We start from the raw sequence: 24,505 nt of genomic DNA, 5'->3' as shown, positions 1-24,505 counted from the left end.
AAACACTGAGCCCAACTTCCTGTTAGGTTAGTCATGGTCGACACGTTAAGCTTGCGAGTGAATGTAGCAAACGGCTTGAATTACCCTGATTAGACCCTGCTTGACAAAAAGGCATAAGCTGCTTAATTTTAAGTAGTTTCAAATTTCCCTTGATCCTAATACATGCGTTATGAGAAAAAAACGTAAGAACTTTAGTGTTGCCGAGCTTCTCTTTGACTCCATTTACAGATGAAAATCTGAATACAGACAGTTGAAAGTATTCAAAAAAGTCTGCAGTAGGAAAAGTCGAACAATTTCTCGTCACAGTTTAAGTCTGATAGAGTGTCTCGTCTGCATGTTTTTATTCCCACTGCAGAGAAATGGCAGAAAGTGAATTTACATAAACACACTCGTGCATTCAGGTGGTGAAAGGAAAGGCCAGGTGACGCTCTTCACTCTCGTCACTCAGGCAGTCCACAAAGAACCAAGAACACAATCTATTTGGTTTTATCGGGACGTATTCAGCGTTAGGTTTAGAGGTCAACCAACATGAGTTTCTCTGTGACCGATGGCAATCTTTAGAAATCAAGACGGCTGAAGGCCAAAATGCAACACCTTTTTTTTCCTCTTTGAATTTGTGGCCAAGAAGTATTTTTCAATTAACAAAAATATAACAATAATTGCCTAACTTAAAAAAGAAACAACAACATATAATTTAACAATCCTGAGATGGATTAGTACTCTTGAAAATAATATATAGAAACTATATTGTGTTCTACAGAGATCTGGCTGTAGCAGCTGCTGCTGCATCTTATTTTTCCTATGGAGTATTTCCAGGCATTCTGGTTGCCATTCTCTTAAAAGTGGCCAATATTAGCCAATTAAAATCAATCAGACAATAAACGGGTCTATCTTTAATTAGGTTCCTCTAAAAATGCATGTTTATTCTATTTATTATTATTTATTCTAAATGTATAGTTTTTAACAGCTTCAGCTATCATTTCCCATCTCAGAATCAAAAACACAACACACATCTGATAAATAAATATAACTTTATTTTCACTGTCACCAAGACTTGATATTATAAAAAGCTAACAATCTTAATTTATTGTTAAAATGCTTATTGCCCGCCACCTCTCATTCCAGAATTTTAGACTAAAGTCATCTTCAGAGACAGGATGGAGTTTGAACCATTTTGTTCAAACCTTGTAAATGATATTATCTGCAAACTTGTGATGTTGCAAGATCTATTAGTGCTCATAATATGTGTTGTTAATGAGTCTCAGTCAAACATATGCCTATTTTTGTGTTGGCAAAGGTCGATTAGCTGTGGTGGCCATCTTAAATCATTACAATCCATTTAAAAAACACAACAAAATGCTTTTACTCTTAAAATGTGAACAGATATTTTATTTTACTGCTTTGCAAGATGGAAAATGATCATTTTCTACCTTCAAAGGATCTGCCAAAGAAAAACAAGTTATCCGAAATAAGAGTGGTAAAACCTGAACATTTAATTTATTATAATCCATCTACAGACAGATACTTTAAGATGATTTATTTTCAGAGACGTTTGTTTCGTCTTTATAAAAAGTTCAGCCTGTTGCAGAAGCAGGGCTGTACAGAAATTAGATACAGTTTTAAGGTTTACAGGGTCAGTTATGTAAATTATTTGTGGAACACCTCTATGCTGCCTTCATGACAAGGTCTCTTCTGTAAAAGCGACAATTTCTTTCTAGAAACTCTTTGGTTGAATAAAAGGTTATTAATGAAATGACACAACGTGATTAAACACTGCATCTGGTGATGTAAGGACACCAGGAGACAGAAAAACCTCGCTAAAACAATTAAATGCTTATTCATTTTTATGATGACATTTTAATCTAAAAACATCCCACTGCCACACTGAATCGCTACTTTGAACATAAAAGTAAAATAACAACTTTAGTTTTAGATTAAATCTTTCCTCTACAGCGTATCATTTTAATATAATTATACATCATAGAAACAAACTAAAATAACTCAACTACAGTAAATTATTGGAGGTGGGGGATTATATATTTTTTTTATTAATCTTGAATTAAACTATACAATTTTTTGGTAGACAGAGTTTCCCTCTTGTCTTGTATTTTACATTTTCCTCCAGCTTGTCTTTTGCATTACCTGGCAACCAAATTTGACTGAATAAGAGGTGGGCAGCATGAAAAGCAGAAGGCCAGACAGGCAGTCTGTTAATAGAAATGATTAAAGCCTGCTGAAATAATGCTCTGACTGAAAGAGGAGCAAGGGAGGGCAAGACAAAAAGCAAAACAGAGAGGGATCTCTACTTCTTTTACTTCACAACCCAATCTGCAGGCTTTTGTAATGAGGCTCGCTCACAAAGAAAGGGGGCCATTATGAACAATAGCTGAAAGGAAAAAATGACAAAAACAAAGACATATGCTTTAGGAGAACATCTACCTGTTTACGAGCATGTGTGCATGTGTGTGTGTAGCAGATGAAATATTTTACTAAACACAAACCAGATGATGTTGATGTTTAATATAAACATATGTCTGCCTTAGACAGCTGAAGAATTGTGATCGAAGCGCTCAGCTGCTGAGTGACGGGCTGAATGTGAGAGGGAAATAAACATTTCGGTGCGGTTCTTGTTCTGTTCGGCCGTGGTGTTGTTGCTTTCTCATTCTGTGCATTAAAGCGTAAGTGATTTTTATGGGCACTGGGACCTCAATGCCTCTGTGGTCCAAAGGGGTTGCAGACAGATATAGGGTGTTTTGGAGGAATAATAATTGGAGTATTTGTAGAGGTCAAATCCCCCATTGACATCCTTTTATTACTCTGTCAACCTGCTGTGCTATAAACGAGACAGAGAGGAGCGCACAACAACGCGCAAACAGCCCTGCTACAGGCAGAGCGCCACGATAGATCATCTTCTGATGTATGGAAATTAAGAGACTGAAGAAATGCAGATCTGCCCTCTGAGGCCAAAGCCCGACAGCGAACTGGGATTAGACTGATGGTACCGGAGGCTGGGGATGGGAGACCTATAGGAAATCCTGGCAAATACTCAACATGCTGAGCACCTGCAGTACTGCATTCTGAAAGAGTAAGCCGCTCTGTGAATTGTAGCGCGCAGAGCCCCCAGTATATACTTTAAACCTCAGGCTCATCACTCAGACTGCATGTGGTAAAACTACAAAGCAGAGCTTCAACAGCATATTAAAGAGCCATCTCAATGTAGTTGAGTCCTCACATTACTCCCTAATGAGTTCTCACTGCCACAAGACTCAAAAAGAAACTGAACCAAAGACAGCCTTTCCATCTGTGCTGCTTAATAAGTCTTACACAGACTTGTCTTTTTAGCATTTAGAAAAAGAAGGGGGTGAGAAGTAAGCTGTGGTTTTGCATTCAACAGGTAGAATTTAAAATTACAAGTGAAATTAAAGGCCTGGCCGTCCTTGATGGAACGTGTTCCACCTGCTACCTTCATGTTAGTCTCCTGCGTGATCTGTTAGCACACCACAATTTAGCTCGATATCTGTAAAATTCACTGGTGGGGTTGCCATTTCTGTGTAGAATAAGCTGATTAGCTGTGGCGACCATATTTCACTGGGCTGACTTCAAACCTCAATCAGTTGTAGATGTTCAGACAATGATTACTTCCTGAATGTCACTGAAATATGTCCAGTGGTTCATGAGATATTTTGCTAACAGACAGATAGGGTTGACTACAACAGTTAAGCAAAGATGTAGCACAACGTCTTGCTTTTAAAGTATGTGGTGGGGACAATGGTCAGCTACTACTGCACCAAATTTTAGCTTGAAAGCTGTTAAATTCACTGAAATATACACATTTCTGTGTACGCTAAGTAATTAGCTGTGGCAGCCATCTTGAATTGGAGTAACTCCAAAAGTTAATGAGTTGTAAATGTACAACCATTGATTACCTTCTGTAATTTTCATAAAAATTAATCCAGTGGTTCATAAGATTCATCCTGGCTGAGCACATTAGCAGCTCTCCATCTTTGTCTGCTTCCAATATCAGAACCAACAACAAACCATTAAAAAAAAAAAAAAAAAAAAACAACCGGACCACCCGAACATGCTGCTGTCTATCATATCTCTGCTGTGGAGAGACGAGGGACAAAAGAAATATAAACAGGATTAAAAAAGGGCAGAGAGCAAAACTGAAACCAAAAAGCAGGGAGAGAACCGGAGGAGAAGGACAAACAGACAGAGAGGTGTTGACAGACAGATAAGGAGAGAGATCCATGAAAAATGACAGAAGCAGCAAAAAAACACACGACTGTTTCTCACTGTCAGGAGAAATAATGATTGCAAGGCTGAGGAGAAACGAGAGGAGCAAAAATAAGAAGCAGACACCGAGCAAGACCGAACTAAAGTACAGTTTTGATTCTGCAAGAAATGCGACTGGCAGCGGTGGAAAACGAGCACAGTGTTACACGTTAGTCAAAAGACAGCACCCTTCACAACTGAAACACAAATCATTACTGCTACCTCTACCCAACCTTGTTTTCATGCCCAAGTAAGCTCTTTGGTTAGTGTCTATGAATGTAATGCAGCCTTTTAGCGTGTCTACAGTCCTCTCAAATGGCTGTCAGAATTAATGAAAAGGAAGCCACTCAACAGGCTGGTTTGAAAAGAAATGGGATTTGTGTGTCTGAATACAGAAGTGGAGTAATAGGAGACTTAATGTGAACATGTCATAATGGTAGAGAAACACAAAGAAAGACTGTGACGGAGAAAGAGCACTCCATCTATATAGATGTAAACATACTCAGCTTGAGGTCCGTGAATATGATGTAGACAAAGTCTGAAGAAAGAGCTAAGAATTGCAGCTCTTGTTGATTTCAACTTTGCTCTTTTAGGCTTGTGAACAGACATGGGTTTGAGGGTATACCACGGTGTTAGAGCTCTTTCACACCAGGGTAGCTCAGTGGTCAAAAAACTTCCACACCTTCATTTGGTTTGATTTAGTTTCAAACTGCCTGGACAGCGTGGCACAGTTACAACAGATGCTCGTTGACTACGAAGAAGAAGAAGAAAACCCAGGTCATCGATTGGCCAGGACCAAAAGTGGAAATCCATCCGTTGGATCAATCAATCCCTACAGCTGGCCTGTTCACAACAAAAACAAAGAGGCAGTCTTGAAGTTTCTGTTCTTACTTTGGTGTTTAAACTTATTTGCTTTTTCACAAGAAGGACACCGCACTCTACACCACTTCCTCTCTTTGGTTCAATGGAGTCTGTTTGGATTTCACACTGTAAGCAAACCACACAAGACTTCACTTACAAGCGAACTAAGATGCACGTTTTTAGGCGGACCAGAGTTCAGATCAGCCCAAACGAAGCAGACTATCTAAGGAAACAAACTGTTTAAAGTGGACCAAACAGCTCTGGTGTGAAAGCACCTTAAAAAAGTCACGATGTCAAAACCACTACAGTTTTCTGTCACACTGTTCCAAAGGTTGAAATGCCTTTTAGTAAGATACCAGAGACAGTGCTGCCGTCAGCCAAAGGCATAATTTCCCTAATGGTTGTACATTTTATGTTGCCAATAACACCGGCCTGTGTATTCAAAGTTTTGAAACAAATGTTTGCAAAAAGCTACAAGAGTTAGCATGTTAGCGCGTAAAATATATCCTCCTGCAGGCTCGCCACTGAGGCTAAAAACCAGATAATTATGTAATAATATCAGCTTGTTGGGCTCTCAACGTTACTTTACAAAGAGCAGAACAGCAGAAGTATAGTAGGTACAGTTACTATAAATCTGACACTATATTAAAGCAAATTTTACTTTTAAATTTATTCCTGATACTTTTATAGATCTGTTAATCATTATTAAGCAATATGTGATGTTATTTAGGCAGCAAAGTAGTAGTACTAGCATTTTTTTTTTAAAGCAAATAAATTACGCAATACATTTTTGAGTTTTTCCTTCAATATGGTGGAACTGTGGGATTATTGCTTAAGGTTTTCATACAGAGACTCATACCAGCCCATGCCTTGTTGGGAGAAATGAAACATGACACAGGAGAATCATGGTCTACCATTATCTAAAGGAAAAAAAAATAAAACACAGAGGAGTCCTCATCAAAAGAGTCCAAACAATGAAGGCACAGAATTCATCCTCCTATGTTTTCTCCTCCTCACACTTTCCTTCACTCCCTCCTGCTGGGAGCAGAGCAGTGGGTAAAAATCGTCTTTGGAGCAGGAGGAAGCATGCTGTGACAGAACAACCTCACACACACAAACAAACACAAACTGTGCACAGACTTCTGCTCACTGCTTCTTCCTGAGAGCTGCCTATAGCAACACGAACAAAGAACAAGACGGAGTCTCCGTTGACCACCCAGTCTGCTCGGCTTGTCTCTGACCTTTACCATACTCTGGAGACTCGGGCCAGACTAAAAGCACTTTGTGAACGTTTGTGTGGAGCCATGTTTGTGTGCAAGAAATAAAAAAAAAACTGCCAAACCATGTTAAAACCAACACAGCGACTTCAAACATGTTAAAAGAAAGAGCTGCTCTTCATCTCAGCAGCAGACGTAACCTGATGTACTCGCTCGAAAAAATAAACCTATAACTTGTAAATATGCAACAGAGGAAGATTAATGTTGGTATCAAACTGAGAAGCAAATGAACTGAGTGTAGCATAGATCAAACACTAAAATGATAAAATACATTGTTTATAGAATCAACAAGCATCTAATCCCAGAACAACCCCACGAGAATTGCCAAAGTAGCAGGGTGGGAATAAAGCTCGCAGCAAAACAAAAGAATGCAAAATAAGAATGCTCCATTTTTGCCTAGGTAGGTCATTCTGTTTATCATTAAGCTCTCAGTTAATGCATAAAAGAACCTTGACTATTCTAAAATAAGCAAATATGACAAATGAAACATAATATCTGTTAATACTAATACTCTTATTTACTTTGGATGAACTAAAATAGAAATATCTTGAGTAAATAACAGATCTCTGTGATCATTTGCAACGTTAAAATGCGATCAGGCGCTCATACGGCTGCAAATTCCACGCATCTCATTACATTTTCATTAGGGCTCTGTGCTCCATCATTTTCCACTGCTGTTGCCCATGCTGTTGTCACTACTGTTTATGCCAGGCACTGATGATTAATGTTCACAATGGAACAAGATGACAAAGAGTTCTTTGCGAGTTTAAAAAATATTATTCAGTTCTTGGATTTAACCATTTCCATAGCTGCCTAAATGGTGTGCTGAAAAAATAACCTAAAAGGCTTCTCTCATTAGGATGTAGTTTTTTTTCCATAAACTGATAAACGGTCTCTTTATGTATTCTCTGGAAGTGGACACATGTAGATGATGGATATTACCTCTGCTAGCTCGATCCACATGTTCCAGGTCGTCAACAAACTTGACCACATCTGGAAATTGCTCCTCGCAGACTTCAGCCAGGAAGTGAAGTAATGTGGTCTTCTGGTCTGCTGACTTTGTGTCCTTTAGCTGGTGTAAAACACAAACAGTTAGGCTTCTCCTTTTTGTCAAAATGCACCATGAAAGGAGGCAATGTTGTATAAATGCCATTCAATGTTGCAGGTAAATTGGTTTCTTTACCAAATAAATAATATATGAAATAGTTTTTGTGTTTCTGGTAAGGGAAGTGAAACTTGTATGATTTGCTTTTTCAGACTAATCCCAAAAGTTATGCCATTAGGAAGCGTTATCGTTTTATTCTGATGAAGACAAGTTTATGCCAGCTGCAGAAGCTTTGATATGCTGCACTGGAACTCAGTTTAAAACCTATATTCATTCATTATCAAACAGTTGCAAGCAAAGAAGTCAGTAAATAAACGTGTTTTCCCCGCTGTTTTAAAGCATTTCTTCTATTTCAGCTATGATTTGTTTTCTTTTTGAATGTTGCCAGTTCTGAACAGGGATACTTTTATGTTTAGTGGATGCAATTTCTGCTATATGTTCAGTTAAGTTAATGTTCTCCTTTCTCCTGAGTTTACAATCGGTCAGTTCATTACTCATCAGTTGGTGACGGTGATCACTAAACACTGACCAGATGAATCCAACCCTGAAACCAGCACCTCGTGCCTGCACTGGGATGAAGTTTAAAGGGTCACATCCAGCAAGTATTTGAGCCCAAAACATATCTGCAGGCACATTTCCTGCAAAGTCATGAAGACCAGACAAAAAATTAATAAACTTGAGCCACAAAAGCTTTTGTTTTTTCTTTCATATTGATGGTTAATGTGTCCCTAAATTTAAAAATTCTAGGCAAAATCTGTGACTAGATACTAACAACATCATGCATTTGTTTACCTACGGAAACAACCAAAGTGACTGAAAACAGGTTAAACTTATCGGTCCAGCAGAAGTTTTGCAAAAGCTGTTTGTGTTTTCATGCCGAGCTCTGTCTTTCTATCTCTCCTCCACCCTGCTTGATCCCCGATATTTACTCTTGGCAGTTGTTTCACATGTTCTTTGTTTTTTCTTTGGGGTTAGCAGCAGATTTACTCTTTTATTTCCACCTAAATGTCTTCTCCTAGATTCTACACTTGTTTGATTCCACCATATTTGTTTATCTATAGATTATGGCTTTGTTTACCTTGAGTGAGGACCTACATTTCGGAATTGCATTCAATTTATCTGGAAAACTACTTAAGTAAACTATTTCAAACTGCACCATTTGATGTAGTTCAGGGTAACCTTTTTATATTTGATTTCATACTTTGAGTAGCTTTAACATGCTGCAGGTAAGCAGTTTTTTTTAGCCTGTAAACTGCTTTTTATTGCTAGCTGCCATAAAAGGCAGGCGATTATGAAATTGCCTGTGTGTGTGTGAATGTGTGTGTGTTTGTTTGACTATCTGGTTCCAAAAAAATGAATGGAATTCTCAGAAAGTAATCATGGGATGTACATCTTCAACTCATTAACTTTTGGAGTCAACCTGATTCATGATGACTGCCACAGCATTCCCTCAAGAAATGCTACTGTTTCATTTCTTTTATGATTACTGTTTTATTTAACCAGGCTAGCTATTTTAGTCCGTACTTCAAACAGTTAAGATATAACACATGGCATGTGTTTATGTTTAATGGAAGGTATAGAAAAAACTTTAAACAGAAAACGTGTGACTTGGCCTGCTGTCTGCTTCAGTGTAATTATACATACCATACCAAACAATAACATTACAGATTTATTTAGAATTTAATTGCCTGCTTTGATAAAAGGTGCCCATCTGTTTTTACTTTACTGAAGGGACGGATGCCAGGTGAAGAAAAAAAAATATTCATAAAATTTACAATGTTAGTTAAAAAGATAATTCTTCATGTCTCTGTTTTGACGATGATGGCGGTGGAGGGTGCTGTCTCACAGAAGAATATCCCCCATAGGTGATCAACGAGGCTGACAGCCAGTGGCTGCAAAAGACGAGCTGACCGACATCATTTTCATAGTCTTCAAATGTTTCAGTGACCCCTCATGACCCGTGAATGGGGGCACTGTCATCCTGGAAGAAACCAGTTCATTCAGAATAGAAATATTTCATCACTGAGAGGATTTTTATATTGATTTGCAGTGACCCTTCCCCTAAGGGGATAAGTGGACCCAAAGCAGGTTGTCTCACACACACACAAAGTAAACAGAGAATAACGGAGCCATCAGTTCTCCTCACCATAAGGGGCTGGCATTCAAGTTTCTCCTTTGATGTGGCACCGGTATATATATATATATATATATATATATACATAAATGCTTCATTTTTAGTTTCTGTTTCCACAAAGGAGAACAAAGAGAGCACTTTTCAGAGCCGATCTGTATTTTATAGCAGACAAAAAAGTATGACTTTAAATGTTTTGCAGCAATTTTGCAGACGACATAGGTTGGCATATATGCTGAATATTAGAAGACAAAGAAACACATGTTTCAGCTCTGGCTTCACAAATGCTAAGTGTTGACAATGCAACAGATGATTTTATGTCTCATATTCCTGCAGCAGATGCAATTTCACAATGTAATGACCCCCTGCACTCACCGCCTCTCTCTTTTTCACCCACACACACACAACAATCTTTCAATTTCACTGATAAATTCCCATCATTGCTCTTTTACAGTCTAATTCTGCAACATCTTTCAGTTTTCCTGCTGAGCATCCCTCCTGTGGAGTGTGTTGCTGTGTATCTCTCTAGGTGATCTATTGGTAGACAGCAGTGTACTCAGACCCGCTGGGTTTAATCATGTTTGCATTATCTCCTCTAATCAAACATTCTCATCTCTCTTTTCATTCCTCTTTTTGCCTCTCTCTTTTTTGTTCCCCAAAAAGCTTCAAGTGCTCGCTCACAAAAGGTCCCTGTCTGAATTTAGACGGATGGTAATCATAGATGACAATGTAAACATTTTTTTTCTCCCTTCTTTTTCCAGTTGGGCTGGGTGCAATTTTCCTGTGCTGTGGAGTGTGCCACAGAATTAAGTTGTCAAACACTGGGGCAGCCATGAAGGTGATGCCTTCCTCTGTATATTGTGCCTATGACATCAACTCACCATCATCAGACAACAAATCAGCACAAAAAAGAAAGGAATCGACACTCGGGAAAAGTAGCGTTAAGCTAAGTGTAAAATTTAATCCATTATAGACAACAACTGATTAATTATATTATTGTTATATCAATGCATCTTGTCCATCAAGGGTGTGGATATTCACGTTTGACACATGCACTGGTGTTTATATAAGCATAAGCATCCAATTCCAAAAGGGCAAAGAGGTGGCAGTGACAAATGGCTGCGGTGGTTGTTACTGTGGAAACTGCAGCGTATGTGCCAACAGCTGTAATGTAACCACTGCAGGAGTCTTTCATCCAAAGAAAACACTCTGTTGTTATCGTCACCATCACACAGAGAAACTTGGTGTTTGGTCTTCATGACAAAATCCAAAGGTACACGCCACACACCTAACCACAAAGTGTGCTTGGTCCTTCACAATATGCAAGCTTTCAAAGGGACTGCGGTCAGGGACTCAGTTCTCCATTTTAAAGAGGAAAATCGGAATGTACAACTTTTTTTTAAGCTTTGATAGAAGCAGACTGATACGTAAAATTTGTCCTGTGGTGCTGATGGTGCTGTGGATCATTCCATTTATACGGCTTAGCCCAGGTGACTCAGAAAATAAAAAATCTACTTTTAAAATCAAACATGCCTTTATGGCAATAACACTGACACTGATATTTCTTTTGTTTACACAACAGTCTGACCAACCTTGGACATTAAAATACAAGTAAACATCCTTGTCTCACTGAAAATGTATTAAATTAAACCCCTCAAAGACAAACACTTTGATATTACTGTTGGGAAACAAAGTATTTATTCTACGTGTGAGGTTATTTGCATTTAAATTGGCCAAGGTGCATTGAGCATGCTCCACAAATATGGTCTTTGACCCTCAGGTAACTAAAGAAGCTGATATACAGGCGAAAAACAAGCCAACGTGGTGAAATTCAGATGAGAACATCCCCTGATATGAGGTGATGCCACTTGTAGTAGCAAAAATGGACAGATTCTGGTAGATAGATCGTCTTCTTGCACTTGAATAATGAGACAAGGACTATCGTCCATAGAAATAGCCTGGTGATGCTAAAACCATTGTTTAATTGGCAACACTGTTTGGTTGACAGCAAAACGTAAAGGCACAGATGTCCCTTTGCGAAGCTATCCTGAATTAGACGGATGTACAAAATACAAAATTGCATCTGCAAAAGACATGCAATAAGTTGGTGAATCAGGAGTATTTTGGACTCTGTTTATGCAAAATGGCAACATCATCTATACTGGGGTCCCTAAATGGTGGACCCCGGTCCGGATATGGATCCAGGTCAGAATAAAGTCTTATTGTTTAAAATGTATTCATATTTCTACTTGCACATGTTTTCTCATATTTAGGATAATTTATTTTAGGCAGTGCAGCTTTTCCAACATTTTCAGTAATTCATTTGAGATGGTGCAGCTTTTCCCAAATTCGCAGTAGTTATTTTAGGTGTCGCAGCTTTTCTAGCATTTGGGGTAAATCCCACAGCTGGCCTGTGGTTTCTTTCTGCAGAGAGAAGCTACCAACCCTCAAAAAAGCACAGGCCTGGAAAAACGATATGGTGACAGAAGAAAACTAGAATTGGTTGTCACTAAAAGGATCTTTGCTAGAAAAAAATTCATTTAGGCAGACCTTGTTAAATTCTAGTTGAACCACTGATTTATGTCATCAATGAGCATCGAAGGACAAGAAACAAAGTCTGAGCAATGAGAGTGGCTAAGGGTGGCCACTTTGTGTTTAGATCAGTGAAAACTTTACCAGTACAATAGTTCACTTGTAAACACAGCTATATAGAATCAATAAGAAAAAAAAAGTTTATCTCAGGAGTTTACTGAACATGCATCACTCATGTTGAACCATTGTCACTGGAGGGATAAGAAACTACTTCACTGTATGTAAAAAGTCAATGGCAAGGTCAACATTTCGACCCTTACCTTGCAAAGGGAACTGAGGTCAAAGCCATAAGACTGGGCATTTCGAGAGCCTGCATTCATGTAATTCCCCAGCAGCAGTACAAGCTCCAGGAGGCGGCCAAAAGCGTGGCTCTTCCTGACCTCTTCACATGCTGCGTTTACTGCCAGGATGTCTGGGCGCAAATTGTTTACATGCTCCTCGAACTGCAGTCGGAAGAGGATGTGGCTGAGGCGAGGTCGCAGGCGCTTCACGTTGCTCATCTGCGAAAAGTGGAAAACTTATACATTAGTAGAGATAGAGGAAAAAAAAAACAAAAGAATCCAGCAGGAAAGCAGGGGAAAATATGATAAAGAAAGAAACCACTTCAGAGAACAAATTCAAACTTAAAACATTTACAATTACATTTTTGGCACTTTCAGCATTAAGCCGATCTAATTTAGTAGACATTTATGCAACCGGCATGTAGGAAAGTGTTGCTAGGCAGTAGTAATAGATGCTGGCAGTGATCTGATTTGAGACCCGGGTCTGGTAAGTTAATTCTGGAGTTAGCGTCCATATAGGCCAGGCAGTTGAGGGGGTGGAATATACAATAGACTGCCTTGGATTACCGCTTTCACACAATTAGAGAAAATTGAAAAATATTGCATTGGGCCCAAGACCTGGCCACAACTGTGATTGTGTATGTGCAGGGGGTAGGAGGGAGGGGGTGCAGGTTCCAATTGTCTAGTTCAAACAACAGCTGGCTGTGCGGTTTGATGTCCTCCATCGAGAGTTTAATTATAGCTACTGTAATCTTATCAAATAACTATTTCAGGGAATGACTGAGTGACTGTGTTCATATAAAAGAAGAACAGAGAAAAATTATAGAACAAGATTAACAATAAAGTTGTGCAAAATTATCAAGTGCAGCGCTGAAATGAAGCCTAGAGATTGAATAAACTGGGTAATAAATATATTAGTGAGGCAAGATAATCAGAGGAAGAAGAAAGCAAGCAAACATTATTGCACTTTCAGTGTGAAAAATAAAAAGTTCCTGTTTTCACCGGGAAGTTGCACTGACAACGCAAGCAGACAAGTTCTGATATGAGAAAATGAAGAGGAGGTTTTAAAAAAATGATTTAATGAGGTGAAATAATGAGAGAAAAACAGTCCTGCTGTTGTAACCTATATATATATATATATATATATATATATATATATATATTAGTGATCGCTCCTGAAATATATATATATATATATATATATTTCAGGAGCGATCACTAATTTTTTAGCTGAATTTCAAAAATACGTTCAAAAACCTGAGGAGTTTTGGAACATCCATGGTTAAAAAATAAAAATAGATCAAAACAATTGTTTTATTACATTGTGTGCACAACGTTCCCATGATCTGATTAATTTGTTTGCATTTTTTAGTTCATTCATTGCACAAGATAAGAGCAACAGTACAGCAGACCAGCCTGGGCCCTCCTAATGAGGACAGAATTCCCCAGAAAATAGAAACTGTGGAAAATGAGATTTCTGCACTGGTTTTGCCATATATTTCTTTATCTAATAGATTGTGCTTAAAACAACCATTGTGCATACACATCTAGGAATAAACTGCTTCTCTCTGTTTGCCCGTTTTAGCCGTTTCCATCATACTAAAAGATGCACAGCAGCAGTTTTACTACACCATGTTTCTTTAATATTTAGATTTATGATCGTAATAGACTACATTTTATGTTCTTACTGCGGGCTAAATGAGGAAATCAGGAAAACTGGAAGAGAGAGGCTGCTGGTCTGATGGGTCAGGAGAAAGAAAAAGTCACAAAATGCTCCTAAAATATGGTGTCTGGAGTACAATGGACAAGGTATTAGATAAGTCTAAAAAACCCAAAGTCATAATAATGGAACTAAATCATTAGTGGGAGGGTAGCAGGGTCAACTGACAGAAGTTTTCTTGCCTTTAGGCTGAAACTGAAACTCATTTATTCGTGCAGAGTCCTACAGGTTGGAGGAGATGTTTAGAGTGTCGCCACCTGACCCACCAGACCAGCGCCTCTCTGCGCTCCTGGGCCTAATCGTTTACAAATTAAGCCCTGAATAAATATACCAATAAAAACAAAAGGAATTAACCTGAAACATAACTGGAGTGAATCTTTTAGCACAGAGAGCAGCTGTGAGTGTGAGTAAGAGGCTGTTAACGTCCGATAACAAATGCTAATGCTGATTTTACAAATGATTTATGAATAACAGGGCAGAAGTTACATACTCTTAGTATTTTAGAGATCCCACCCCTTAAAGTTTTACAATTTTTCCTATCAGCTCTCAAATCTTATTAAAACTGTGTTGGAAAACAGATTAATTTAAAGGTTTTGTGTGTAAGCTGTGGTGCTATTAGGGGGAATAAAAAACACCCAACCTCATTCTTTCCATTTAAAGTCTGTTGGTGGAACTATAACAGCAGATAAAAATGTGAATGGCTTGTTGTAGAGCTATTTTTTTTTTCTTCCACCTGGGTTAAGTAGAAACATGGAACTGCAAAATGGCACAACAAGGCAGAGGGTGAAGAGGGTGTCCTTTAATGCTTTTGGATAAATTACTTACAGAGACATGCTATTTCTTATTTTAACAAGATTTTACTTGAATGAAAACACTTTTGAGCATTTCTTCGATTAGAGGCAGGCGTAACGCACTGCAGGATTTAAGGAACAGAGGACAAGAACCAGGAGGGCTGCACAATATATTGCAAATTTATCGTCGCAATATCAGTGAGTGCAATATGAATATCACAACGGACTGCAATAAATCACAGACCATTATATTTCTAGTACCATTCATGGTCTGCATGCAAATTAAATATATATGGTCAATCCAACAGATTCTTACTGGCCCTGATGCCTTCACCTGGTTTAGATGGTAGTGATGACAGAAGAGAAAGTGAGGAAAATGTGGATTTATTGCATCTGATATCGTTATAGTAATATTAAACAATGATATCACAACTGGAAAGTTTTTTTTAATATGATGCAGTCCTCGAAATCAGGTAAAATTGCTGTGAAATAGTAACAGATTGATATTAAAGTATGTTTTTTCCCATCTATATAAAAAATACTTTTTAAAAGGCTTTGAACAGATTGTGTTTTACAATGCATTTATTTGAAGATGCATTCCAGCCACACAAAACGCACAGGACAGAGCTGAAATAAAGTGTGAGGGTGGCGGTGGTTATTGAAAATAGAAACTCTGAAATGCATGTGTTTGCACAACAGTATTTTCTTTCTGATAGCTTTTTTCTGAGTTGAAAGAGCAAACCTCACAGGGCCAACACGGGCTTAGTGTATGAATGGTTTTCTCCTTGGTTTGATTTCTCCCTGACGGAACAATACATACATGCTCCAATCCCTCCTCAATCACCTTCATGTCTTTCACAGGTAAGAAAAAAGTAGAAAGGAAGTAGATTATTATATGTTTTTGTCAGTATTTCAGCCGCTTGAAAGACAAAACGCATAAAAGCTGCCACACAGCTCAGGCATAAATTTAAATGAGGCTCCTTTGGAATGTCTTTAAGAAAATGATGCAGACATAATAAGGTAGCAAGTGCTGCTCTTTAATGTGCATAAATTAGTCCACAGGTGTCCAGGCTCTACTCCTATCCTTAAAAAAAAGCAGATTTCAAGAAGCTCTTGGAATATGATAATCATATGAAAGTGCTCAGTGTGTGTGTGTGTGTGTGTGTGTGTTTTATAAAGACACTGAAAAAGAAATGCAAATGGAAAACAAGTTTACATTACCATAAAATTAATGAAGTAACAAACGTGTTTTCTAAACCTGTGCAGGCATAATTATGTTCTGTTTAACTATTCAATTCAACACTTTGTTGACAGAAAAAACAGAGTGGAACATTAGAAGTCTTCCAGTAAAGTGAATTATAAGACGATGGGGTGACACAATGCCCGTGCAGTTATATAATAAAGTAAAGGGGGCGCCATAGTTGTGCCTGTTATTAAACCTATGGGCAGTAACTTGGTGTCGAGCTGAAAGCTTTTATATCTTCTGGTGTACCCATGTGTGAGAAAATACTCACCACAACCCCAAACTGCTCAGGCTCTGACAAATTAGAGAACTCGTTTTTATATTTGGCCAGCGCGTTCAGCTGCTCCTGCTCTGGAAGGTGCTTTACAAGGTTCTGCAAAAAAAGAAACAATGAAAAAGAAGTACAATTATGGCACCAGACGTGCTTTATTTCATTAAACACACTTTGTTATATCACACTAAGTCTGGTTGCTATCAGTCAGTGTAAGGAGAAATGTTCTTTCATTTTTATATTACACTGTGCAACTCAAAATATATATCTTTATTTGTAATTATAGATATTAAATTGTTTTAGTAGGTTGATCAGGTGTCCTGCTTTGTGCAGGACTGCACAGCATTTCACCTCATTTCTCTCAGCACACAAACTGACAGAATATCATTTAAAATTTCATTAGTTTTCAAAAGTCAGCGCTGCATAAAAAATGCATATTAATGCCTGCTTTACAGGGATTGCTACCCTGTATGGCCAAAAGTATTTGGCCACACCTGTTTGTTGGTAAATTAGGGTGTTTAAGTCAGGGTTTGAGCAATTGAAATGTTTCGGCATAAAAGACATTTTGGAAAATGTTTTACATCCAAACTTTAAGGAACGTCCTTCTCTTTCCCAACAGCTGCAGTGCACAAAGCAAGGACTATTAAGACGTGGTTTGGTACTGACCTCAACCCCATCAAGTATCTTTGGGATGAACTGCAGAAGAAATTCTCATCAGACCTTCTCGCCCAATATCAGTGCCTGACCTCATAAATGCTCCACAGAGGAAGTGGGCACAAATTCCCACAGAAACACACTAAAATCTTATGGAAAGCTTCCCAAAACAGTGGAAGCTGTTAGAGCTGCAAGAGTATAGACTGCCAACTCCATATAGTCCTTGTTGGTGTGGACAAATGCATCGGTCCGTACAGTAGATCAGGCAAACTGAGCACAGGTGGCCTGTCGCAGTCATTGCTGCCTTTAGCTCCGCCCCCACTGTGGAAATTCAGAAAAAACTGTGCAGCCAGAAAAAAACTAGGCATGTTTCTGCAGACTGTCATGGAAATGTCGCTACAGTGATAAGTGGAAAACAAGCAGAACTGGTGCTTTGTGCTTTTATCAGAAGAGAAATTCATGTTGGAGTTGCAGCTTTGTGTACAGCTGGAAGGACTTCTTCATCTGTGCACTCAGGAAGAAGGCTTTAATGGAAGCTGCACTAAAATCAAGAGGAGCATCTCACGTAAGATGACATTTGTTTGGAGTTTATTATGTAATATTATGTGAGTTAGATCTTAACACCAGATTGGTGAAGTTATTCCTAAGATGGGGTAGAAACTTTATAATAAATAAAACTGAAGAGACTTTACTTGAATTTTTGTTTTGCTGCTTTTGATCCAATTTTAATGCAATATTTGTTTGCATGAAGGTTAAACGAAGTGCAGTGCTTGGATTTGTCCCACACAAACACATTCTTTGTTGGCTGGGATCTGGTCATCCCATCGCCCCACGTTTTCCTCTCATGTGAACGTACTTCCCTCCAACAAATCCTGCTGCTGTGTGCCAAACATCAAAGTCTCCAGTTAAAAGTTTTCTTCCTGGATCCTGGAGCCAAAGCAAATAATTGCATGTTTAAAAATAAAGTTTTATTGATGCATCATAATTGAATTTGGCTTAATGACTATTAATTGATCAAATGAATTATTCAATATGTACATCTGTAGCTCAAGTTTGTTTTTTATTTGTTTCAACTCAGCTTGAAAAGTGTGACAGCAGAATAATCAAAAGCCTTCAGAAGCATTCATTAACCTCTTCAACATTTGGTATAAAAAATGTGAGAGAAAAAGTCAATTAAAAACTAAGTTAATTTTGCAAACAGCCTTTTAATCAGTAATACAGACGTGTTAGTCTTACTAATATTTTTTCTGCTTTATATATACTATATGCTATGGGGAGCATGTTTTGTAATTATCTTATGATAACAACCCCTGTTGGTAATATGAATTAAATAGCATCTAATTAAAGTACAAAGTGCACACAGTAAAAGTAATCTAATTACTTTAGTATGAATCTATTGTAGGACACGGACTCATCAGTGAATATCTTTTTTAGAAACCTCCATCCTTTTATTTATTTGTGTTTTATACGTGGGTCGGTGGAAGCTGGTGCCTGTCTCAGTAAGAGGCGGGGGACACCCTGGACAGGTCTCCAGTCCATCACAGGGACACAGAGACAAACAAGACAAACAACCATTCACGCTCTCACCCACACTTAGGGAATCTAGCTTTATTTATGACTATCAGAAACAACAAAACTAAAGAACTATTCTAAAGAACATTTGATTTTTTTTTCGCCACCGTGTAAAGATGAACAATTTCGTTTTTGTTGATGACAAAAATCTATAGAAGATAAAGTTGTCCTGTTACAACTTGCGAGTACAAAATCTGAAAATTCAGAACGTGAAATATTGACACTAGAGGTAGACCGATTCAATCAGATAATATTTGGCACTTAAAGAAAATAAAATACAGAAACTGCCCGTGGCCATGCCTGTGAAGTAGGAAAATGAAAACCATACAACCAGCTCACTGCAGCACAGTTTTTCTTTTTAAGCAAGAATTATTTATATTTTTTAAAGTTCTTTTAAGTGAAGCAATGATGTTATTTTTTTCTTGAATGGAAAATATGTCTCAGCCAGAAAAAAAATGAAATAAAAGAATCTGTCTATTGGCTGCCCTGATTTCTCAACAATGGAAGTGGCCATTAAAACAAAATAAGAATTTTTTTATTGGGAGTCAAGTTTCCTACTTCAGAATAACATTACACACATTATATTTTAATTTATATGAATACTTGTTTTTCTGGTTTGTGTGTTTTTGAACTACACAGTCACACAAACAATACAGATACATCATTTCTTGATAACTCAAGCCAATTTTCTGCTCTCTGTTCTGATTCAGAAATGTTTGTTGCTCAGATCCAAAGTCTCTGAAGCCCGATCAAAGTAACCTGGGTTGTTGAATTACCCTCTAAAATTAAGGTACAACACAGAACATCTTGTCCAGGCATGTACAGAGGTGAGAGGAACGTTTTACTTGGAAACAAATAATCCCAATCCAATCATGTTGGACGTTCAACAGGTCGAAATGGAGTCAGAAGATGGCCTGATCTGCCCCCAACCAAATCCAAAAAACAACAGCTCAAAGACTGACGATGAGAGGGAATCCTGAATCACCCGTTTCTTAAATCAGGAAGTTCTTCTGAAAATCTGGCTAATGCGGTTTCCCTTTGCTGGCAGTGACAAACTGTAAACTCTGCTATCGAATCAATCTTTTTCTTTACTTGTTTGTTTGTTGATAGATCGCCTCTGCTCTCCGAGTACTGTAACAATTGCTGTACTGTATGTTTACAGATGGCCAAAGCTGTGGCCTCAAGCTACATGTAGTTTTGAGGTAGACAACTAATCAAGACAATAGGCAGGAGCTGGGGCTTGAACCTGACCAAGTGTGTAGGAGAAGAGCAGCACCAGAAATCCAATTCCAGCCTCAGGTGAAAAGTTGCTCGTTGTCAGCCGAGTTAGTTTTCAATATTCGTTCCATGTCAGAGTTGAGTATGACCAGGTTTACTGTAGGCGGCTCAAGGAATTCATCCACTTGAGTCGTAAAACAAAAACAAAACAGAAGCTTTAAGCATTTTCGCAACTTCGGGCAAAAACCTGTCTTACCTGGATCATAGGTTCAGTGAGCTGCTCCTCATCCACCTCCACGATCATGCGTCGGATTTCCTGATAAGGCATACGGAAGGAACCCAGGAAGATGGCTAGAACGGAAAGAAATAAAAAGTGTGGTAAATACTTAGATCATTTACAACAGTGCACAGATGAGTCATTAAAACACGATTAAAAATGAACACAGCAAAAACAGCTGTGATATAAAACAAAAGAGCTCAAGAACACATAAAGGAAATGATCTTTGAACCTAAAAAAATTAAATTAAAGACACATCAACTCATTACTAGATCAGACAAACTATTTTGGAACATTTGATGTTAAAAATCACAATGCTTTGACAATCATGAGATCCTAAAGCAAATGATGCAAAAAGGCGTGAAACGATAAAAGCCTGGCAGAATAAGTTATTATTTTAGCCACTGGAATCATTAAAAAAGAAGAAAAACTCTTCTAAGATGATGTAGATCTTGAAAGAAGATTGGAAATATCTAGAGACATCAGCTCCACATGATTTAAAGATGAAGCAGGAATAACGCTCCAAGACAAATTCTGAAATCAGATTGAGCTTCTTCTCCTCCATCACTGTCAGAGTGCACAATATATCACAGCTAATTACACAGAAAAGTTGCATTTCAGTGCAAGAGTTATATTTTTCCCACAAGCAAGAGGCTCATTTTTCTAAAGAAAAAATGTCTAGGTATAATTTTGTGTCTTCTTCTTTGAGAACTGGTGTAGAAATTGGACATTCTTTCAGGTCTTACACTGTGTTAGAATGATTATTGAGAAGCTTTAGTTCATCGTAGCTCATTAGTTGGAATGAATTTGCACTGAATTTTAACATTAAAGCATCAGTCTAACAAAAACTAAAACCTCACATACTCATTATCAACCTCAGTTAAAGCTTTTAGACCTTTTCCCTGCGATGGTCGAGCACATACAGTAAACCCGCCTACTCTTTCCCCCGTTTTTTCCTTCCAACTCCTGCCCTATAATTTCTGCTGCATGATTTATCACTGTTACTGGGCTGATTAGTCCCATTTTCTTTTAATACATGAAACAAAGGTCACAGCTCTCCTTGATATAAGCCAATGAGGTGCAAAGATCTGAGAGTGCTTAAGAGATCAGCAGGTTCCTCATTAATGCCGGGTGCTTTTAAAGCGATCATTTTGAGGCCAAGCATACATGTGTGAATGCATCAGAGTGTGTGAGAAATAAACAGAGGGAGGCGGAGAGCGAGACAGAACGAGTGGGAACAGGACCGATCAATGTGATCATACGCTGTAGCATTTTCTCCTTTTTTTCACCCCCTCTCCTTAATGGATCCTTAACATTGTTAATTAGCACAGTGTGAAGAGATGACTCACTCATATCAATGACCAGGTTCACATTAAGCGCTGTCTTGTAATAACTGCTATGGCAACAAGCCAAAGAGGAAAACAAAAGGCAAAGGTCTGGACACCCCTGCTTTGAGGATTTGCTGTTGTTCATAGTACAGTAGGTGCAAAATGAACAGATCTACAATCTTTTTTGAGCAAAATTAGTCTATAATAACTATTAATATTATAATGTTACATTTTGGAATAAAACAAAGAAAAACAAAAGGGACCATCATGCAAAGGTTTCTGAACCCCAGGGGATTTTAACGCTGAATAACTTTTACCAGGGCCTCAAACATTAATTAGTTTTTTTTTCCCCAAGTAAAGGTTGTTCACAGTCTGTCACAGTCATCATTAGGAAAGGCCTAGGGGACAGGAACTCAAAGCTTTAGAAATACTCTGACTCCTCAAGTCTTGTACCAACAATAAGCCATGGACCTCTGGCACTCTGAATGCTAAAGGAACTGATGCCCATTAAGCAAGAAAAGTCCATAAAATGAAATAAATTCACTATTAGAAAGATGCTTTTTGAGACTGAGAAACTGCAGGAGACAGGATCACTAAAAGGCCAAATCAAAACCCCTGGATGAACTATACACAAAGGATTTTAGGACAGATGAACGTATCCTAAAAGACCCTGGAGTGGTGATCCATAATTCTGATGTGTGGTGGCACCTGCATATGTGAAAACCTAAGAATGAGCATCAAGAGAGCAATGCACTGAAGATGGCTAAAGAATCTCATAAAACAAGAAGCCTTCTGCAGGACGAATCTGTAAAAACCCCAAACAACTGAAGGACTTTTAGCTGGCTGTAAAAAGCTGTAATAAATTGTTACACATAGTTAAAGTTGTATCAGTAAATGCTGAGTGCATTCAAAGGTCAACTTCAGCTTGATTTTACTTAAAGAAATTCTTACAAGACAGAAAAAATTAGGCAGTTTGTTTAAAAAAGAAAAGGTTTAATCCTGTTCTTCACAGAAGGAATGAAACATGCAGGACACGATGTATGTGAGATAAAAGGCATAAGAATGACAGAAATGCTCACTATACATCAATAAAAAGCCATGAAAGGTTGTATAAATGTAAATCAAGACAAGAGTGGGCTGAGTGGAAACGGATACTCACAGAGATTTTGTGCAATCTTGGGATCGAGCACCTTGAGCTCTTTAATTCTCTTCTTTATGGATTTCTTATCCTCCAGATCCTCCTCTTCTTTTTTAGCTGAGGAAGACAGAAATACTGAAGTATTATTCAAAGGCAAATTTTACACAAAATCAAACACTTACTGTACTGCTGACATAAAAATGACAAGCAGAAACTCAGATACAGGAGAACTACTTGGTTGTCTTTGAAAAGCTGCTAAAGAAAGAAAATGGACCAGACTGAAGAAACGTCTTAACTGGGAGTTTATTGGTAGAAATTATGAATTTTTAGGACATTCCCAGATTTTTTTTGTAGGTGTCAAAAAACTTTTTTCTTTCTTCATTTTGCAGTACTAAGATTTTTTTTTTATAAGAACCACAAACAAAGTGCTATGATTACATGAGCAGTGACCTACGAGAAATACAAAGCTGCTAAAACAGATCTGGTTACAAAGAGAAGGATGGGATTTAATAAAAATAAATAAATAACCACTAAAGAAACTGGTTGGCCTTGCAGTGATTCTCAAAGTTGGGTCCGGAACCCCCATGTTGGACATGAAACAACAAGTGAGGGGTCCTGGAAGACTTCCAGAAATCAAATAAATTTAAAGATAATTGTTTTTTGCACATCCTTCTGCCATCACTATTTAAAATATAAATAACAATTATAATAACTTGATATGAATACTTTGGTATTTGTTCAAGTGGTTTTGTCCTTTTGTCCTTTATCTTATTATGCTTATGTTTTAAATTGAAATTGTATCTTACGTCTTCACGTTTTAGACTTGATGTTATCCCATTGGACCATCATGCCACCGCATGCATGGCTGTTACAGAATACATTTATTTTACACAAAAATAGAATTTCTGTGATTTGCAGTGTGGTCAAACTCTTGGGTATTCTCACTTTTGGAATAAGGCCATGCAATCAGAAAAATGGAAAAATATATATTGATGGTAAACGTTGTCTTTTGAGGAAGTCAGATATTTAGCTAAACTAATTTTTGTGCACAAAACATTGCTGATAGTGAACCAGAATAACTAAAGCAATCCTAGTTTTTAACACTGCGCCGACAGGCTTCTGTGGTGGGTTGATTACTATGACTTCAACCAGCACTCGTCATATGTTAACATGTTTTTCTGTCCATGTTTGTTTGATGGTAATTCACCAACACTCTTCCAGATTTCAATAAGAAATGTTTGCCAACTTAAACTTTGGTAATATCTAATCTAATCTTACCTGTTTGCTTTGTTAAATCTCAGTGATGCCTTTTTTAAGCACATTCTTCCATTTATGGGCAGGTAGAGTACAGTCAGATATGCACACACAGACAGAAAAACACACCCTATGAAGCTACATTCACAAAGAGGAACTCATGGTTGCTTTTAATTATTGAAGACAACAGATTAAGAGAACGAAATGTGCAACCCAGGAGTATGCTGGGTAATTGTCAGAAGTGGTAATTATTGTGAGGGTGTGTTGAAAAGAGAAAAGGATGGCAGGGAATAAAAGGGAGGGAACAGTGCAGAGGAACACAGGGGTTAATCCACAGGAAAGGTATGCCTGCTGCTCCTCATAGGCTTGCTCCCTTTTCTGGGATCCTGTATCCAATTAAAAAGTGAAGAGGTATACGTGGAACTCCCACATGAAAAGGACTAGTAGCGTGTTCACAAGCACGCACACCTATAGCACATCCAACTGTGCACAGAACAACAAACACGGCCACACACTG

At 38.0% G+C, this 24,505-nt stretch overlaps 1 protein-coding gene across 5 annotated transcripts in view; it reads right to left on the bottom strand.

Annotated features, from left to right (window-relative positions):
• Positions 1-24,505, bottom strand: part of LOC108250481 (protein diaphanous homolog 3) — a 171,737-nt gene that overhangs the window by 83,290 nt on the left and 63,942 nt on the right. For all 5 annotated transcript variants that reach the window (XM_017440386.3, XM_037980038.1, XM_017440402.3 and 2 more), the window contains 5 exons: positions 22,756-22,851; positions 20,248-20,342; positions 16,548-16,649; positions 12,502-12,741; positions 7,356-7,485 (listed from right to left, as the gene is read on the bottom strand). In XM_017440386.3, coding sequence (XP_017295875.1) covers positions 7,356-7,485; positions 12,502-12,741; positions 16,548-16,649; positions 20,248-20,342; positions 22,756-22,851 — 663 coding nt within the window. The remainder of the gene's footprint in view (positions 1-7,355; positions 7,486-12,501; positions 12,742-16,547; positions 16,650-20,247; positions 20,343-22,755; positions 22,852-24,505) is intronic.

Source organism: Kryptolebias marmoratus, linkage group LG15 (assembly GCF_001649575.2).
Source record: "Kryptolebias marmoratus isolate JLee-2015 linkage group LG15, ASM164957v2, whole genome shotgun sequence".
In the NCBI taxonomy this organism is placed as follows: Eukaryota; Metazoa; Chordata; class Actinopteri; order Cyprinodontiformes; family Rivulidae; genus Kryptolebias; species Kryptolebias marmoratus.
Note: the sequence above shows the minus strand (reverse complement) of the source record. Positions and strands in the feature narration are given on the sequence as shown.